This window comes from Nicotiana sylvestris, chromosome 5 (genome assembly GCF_000393655.2).
Source record: "Nicotiana sylvestris chromosome 5, ASM39365v2, whole genome shotgun sequence".
NCBI classification, from domain to species: Eukaryota; Viridiplantae; Streptophyta; class Magnoliopsida; order Solanales; family Solanaceae; genus Nicotiana; species Nicotiana sylvestris.
In genome coordinates this window covers 9,151,946-9,156,773 of record NC_091061.1, presented here as the reverse complement: position 1 = coordinate 9,156,773, position 4,828 = coordinate 9,151,946, and the positions used below count along the sequence as shown (strand labels likewise).

Here is a 4,828-nt window from a genome sequence, read left to right as displayed (position 1 = left end):
CTACAGAATTGAGCAGAGCAGCTTCACCAAGTGGTCGTTTTAGTATAGTGGTGAGTATTCCCGCCTGTCACGCGGGTGACCCGGGTTCGATCCCCGGCAACGGCGATATTATATTTTTTTTTTTTACTTCTTCTCCAGCCTATTTCTTAAGCTGTTCACGATATAGGAAATTAGGAACATCAATATTTATGAAGCTGCTTGGCTATTTTGATCATTCCCAGAATATAGCATATGTTGAATTTTGAAGAGGTTTCTTGACTTAATTGAAATGATGTATGTCAACTTGAAAAAAACATATTGGATGGATCTATTCAGAATTCGCATCGATATTTCGGATAATCCATATTAAACTTACTTCTTTTTTTTATAACTGATTGCCATCAATCATCTTTTTATTAAACTACATGCATGTCTATTAGTCTATTATTACTGTATCTACACAGATCATTAAACTGTGTTTAAACCCTGGTTTGAGAATAAAATTCTGCAATTTTTAATAATGTCGAAATATTGGTGACTTAATGTAAGGAGCAAAGTGATGAATCCAGAATCTAGACGTTGTAGACATGGGCGAAGCTACATTGTCCTAAGGGATCAATTGACCATCATTCGTCGGAAAATTATACTGTGTGTAAAGATAAGATATTAGCTTTAGAGGTATATAACATATATTGACATTCCATTGTCGGGGAATTGTTTTTACTTCTTTTAAGTTTAACTTGAATACTTTTGAAAATTTCTGACTTCGCTACTGGTGTGGATTCTAAGATAAGAGAGTGAGATTCTGAAATATATATTTATACTTATATGCGGAATTCATATATATGGTTCAACGTAACACTGAAATAGTGGGTCCTATTGAACTCATGAACCCATTTACAAGTTGTCTACTACCATAAAAAAAGGCAACTCGATACACGAAATATCTCACATTCATGTAAGGTCCGGGAAGGACCGCACCTTCAAGAAAAAGAAACAAAGGGGCTGATGATCAAATGTTGTAAGATCTACCACTCCTTGTAGGTGATGATTTCCTTCTTTGATCTCCTAACTTTTTTTTTTTAAAGTGATGAGATTTGCATGGAAAAATGCAAGACCTCAATAGTACAGTGATCCTGCAGGTTAAAAAAGAAACACATATAGTTGAATTTATGACATTGCTAAAAAAAGGTGCTAATTAAACCTTTAAAAGTATTCTTTTGTTATATATATAACTCCAATATTAATTTCATACCTTGCCACCAATTTCCTCTTGAAGCACAGTTTGAATTGTTTGCATTTTGATCATCATCTTCTCCATTTTTCTTCAACTGATCAAGTCAGCAGAAAAAAACATTTTAGAAATTGAAATAAAACTACTCCTACTTTCTATCTACCATGTTAAAAATACGTGCTCTTTACCTTTTGGTCTGTTATAAAAAGAATGACGCCTTTTTATATTTGTAAATTCGTGAATTTAAGCTTCTTATTTTCCTTTGAAAGAAGAAGAATTAACACGATTAGCCGCCCACTCAATCGATTAAATTTAAAATAGCTGACGGAGGTATAATATATGTATAATTTAAGTTTAATATATGTATAATCGTGTATAATCAATGTATAATCGATGTATATGACTATAAAAAGTAAACAATAAATATGGATGACTACTTATGTAAAGATCCCTCGAAAGAAACTACCTATACTCACAGGCGTATCTAATATAGAAGCTATGTGTTCAACTCAACCCATAGCTTTCGCTCATACCTGTATTTTTGCCCAAAAAATTATTAAATATGTATAAATAATAAATTTTGAACCCATTAAATTAGATAAGATATGGTAGAATTGTGAATCTAAACCCATAAAATTTAAATCTTGGATCCGCCTCTACCTATACTTACAGTATTCTGGTAGCCAGATGTCTGAGTAGTTGGATAATAAACATCTTGACCACCATAGTATATAGATGAGCTCAAATGGCATGGTTCTGTTGTTTCATTCTGATACATGGAATTCTTGATGTCTCCCCTGCTTCTTTGAGACCCATTTTCTGTAATTATAAAACCTCTAAAATGGTCAAAATAGAACTTGGAGTTCAACACAACATTTAGCAAAAAAATAACATATTTCTATACTTTAAACTTTTTATTTTATCCATAATGACATGTTTTTATAAAAAAGGCAGCCCAGTGCATCCCGTATTCACACAGGATCCAGGGAAGGGTCGCACCTCCAAGAGGTGTGATATAGACAACCTGTCATCTGCTTTCATGGCTCGAACCTGTGACCTACAAGTCACATGGATGCAACTTTAACGTTGTTCTAATGCTGCCCTTCAACATGCTTTTATGGTCTAAAAAATTTTCATGACATGTTTTAAATCACAAAGTTGCAAAATTCTTTCATTCATTTTGAGTAGTTATAAAAAATCAGTGAGGAAAATATTTTCAAAAAACCTGAAGTTCCATATTTTGCATTGCCAAATGACTGGTTTCCTGGATCTTGGACTCTTGATAAACCTCTAAGTCCAGAGTGAATGGAATCCTTTCCAACTAGTCCCTACAGTTATATAAAAGGAAAAGAGAAAAAAATTAGAAAATAAAACAAAATCTAAAATAGATGAACCAAACAATAAAAGAATTTAGAGGTTGTTTGAGAAGATACACCCACAAAAAATTCCAATCTTCCCCCCAAAAAAGTAATTGCAACTCAGAAATTATTATAACATGAAAAAAATTATCATTTTCTTGATCTAAACCGTGGAGAAGAATAAAAAAAACTTCACGAAATTAGGCAGAAAGAAGAGAATAGTATAAGGTGCTTATAAGGAATGAATTTATAAAGTTATGTCCCCGCAAAATTTTTTACACTAAGTGCAGTTTAACTGGTTATATATAGTACATTCTCGCTCTATTTTTCCAGCTTACTGCATCAAACTTGATATGATGAAATGTTACATAGTAATACAAATAAACGTACAAGCTTATACTTTTCATGCACATAACTTGAATTCATATAAGAAATAACATAAAGGAATATAGATATAGTAGACAGTGACGAAGCCAGGAATTTAGCGAACAAATAATAATAAAACAGATGTCATTTCTTTCTCTCTGTTTTTCCCGTCCATAGCCAAAGCTTAATAACACGAAGGTTATTCAAGATTTAATAAACACAAAACAAATAATTTGTGACCTATATACGTAATATAAGTTTCTAATACACAATATAATTTTTCAATGAAAGGTGTTAAATTGACCGCCGTATGCCACTGGCAGTAGAAGAGTTGTTAACTTAAGAATACTGCAACGTTAAATAATGAGTACAATAACAACAACGACCAGTGTAGTCCCACAAATAAGGTCTGGGAAGGGTAGTGTGCACGCATACCTTACCTCTACCCAGATTGGGGTAGAGAGGTTGTTTCCGAAATACGTTAAATAATGAGTATAGTTATATATACCGTGGAATGAGGGCCAAAAACGGAACCAAAGAGCGACGATTTTGTCGGCTCTTTGGGACCAAACAGATCGTTGGTAAAGGAAGAAGAGGAAGAAGATGAACCAAATACTTGCTTTGCTTTCTCCATATATAATTTTGCAAAACTATAATCGCTGAAAATATTTCTGTATATATAACGAGCAACGGCCTAACTGACACAGTTTTCCAAAAAAAAAAAAAAGAAATGGATAAGGGCTTTAAAAGATTTTGCAGAGAGACCCCTTATAAATTCTTTTCTTTTTTCTGCAGATAACAGAACAAAAATAGCAAAATTGCAGTCATGAAGGGATCAATGTGAGATGTGGAAAGTCGCAGAAGGGAGAACACGTGAAATTTTCAGTGTATTTTGTGAGAAGAAACAAAGAATGGTGACTGTTATTTATAGGCCACTCAAAGACAAAACAAAAGGACATTAATCCTAGGGGCCGAGCTAGTTTTTCGGTTATGAGTTCAGCTCAACTCAATAGTTTGGGTCCAAATACTATCACTGTCTTAAAAAAATCTATTGTATATGTATAATAATTTTTTTAATTATAATTCAGTAACTTAAAAATTATAGGACTAAAATCCCGGACCCGTAAGCTTTAAATCATAACTCTGCCTCTGCATTCATCCCATGTCACTAACCGGTGACTCGTTGACCATGCCTTGCCATTTTTTATTTAACCATGTGATATTCGGATTTTAATAGTTCGATTAATTCAAATTCGTGCGAGATAGACTTAGTAAAGAGACAAAACACTCCTTATCAAAAAAATATTCTTCATTTTGAAGGTTGGAACTCGTTGGAGACTTTTTGATTAATAATAGAGTATTTGTACGTACATTCAGTTTCCCTTGAAGGCTTGAACTACTTTGTCCATATTAAAGGTCAACTGTTCTGTTATCAAGATAGTTTGTGTTATGGACCACTTTTTTTTCACCTTATTCCCTATAGTTGTATACTGAGGGAAATTGTTTAGGAACAGATGTAAAAGATATCGCTATTAAAAGTCTATAGTTAATATGCGTTGACAAATGAATGCGCGATGCATGCTCATGCCCATTAGGGTATAAACTTTTTCTGGACTTTACGTGAACACAGAATACTTCGGATGGTTTTTTTTTATACGTTGACAAATGAATGCACGATGCTTGGTCACGCCCATTAGGATATAGCGTTTTCCTGGACTTTGTGTGAACACAGAATACTTCGGATTGTCTTTTTTTTTATGCATTGACAAATGAATGCGTGATGCTTGGTCACCCGCATTAGGGTATAGCCTTTTCCTGAACTTTGCGTGAATATAGAATACTTCGAATTGTTTTTATTTTTAAATACGTTGACAAATGAATGTGTGATGCT

General features: G+C 33.3%; 1 protein-coding gene across 2 annotated transcripts; it reads right to left on the bottom strand.

Moving 5' to 3' along the window:
• Positions 1–815: 815 nt before the first annotated feature.
• Positions 816–3,815, bottom strand: LOC104246248 (uncharacterized). 2 transcript variants are annotated; one of them, XM_009802018.2, is made up of 5 exons: positions 3,446–3,815; positions 2,439–2,541; positions 1,884–2,032; positions 1,235–1,310; positions 816–1,115 (listed from the first exon to the last, which is right to left on the bottom strand). In XM_009802018.2, the coding sequence occupies exons 1-5, from the start codon at positions 3,569–3,571 to the stop codon at positions 1,099–1,101; spliced, it is 471 nt and encodes a 156-aa protein (XP_009800320.1). In that variant the 5' UTR covers positions 3,572–3,815; the 3' UTR covers positions 816–1,098. The 2 variants fall into 2 exon arrangements, with proteins under 2 accessions (XP_009800320.1, XP_070003099.1); XM_070146998.1 differs by lacking the exon at positions 816–1,115 and having other exon boundaries at positions 1,234–1,310; positions 1,874–2,032.
• Positions 3,816–4,828: the final 1,013 nt, after the last annotated feature.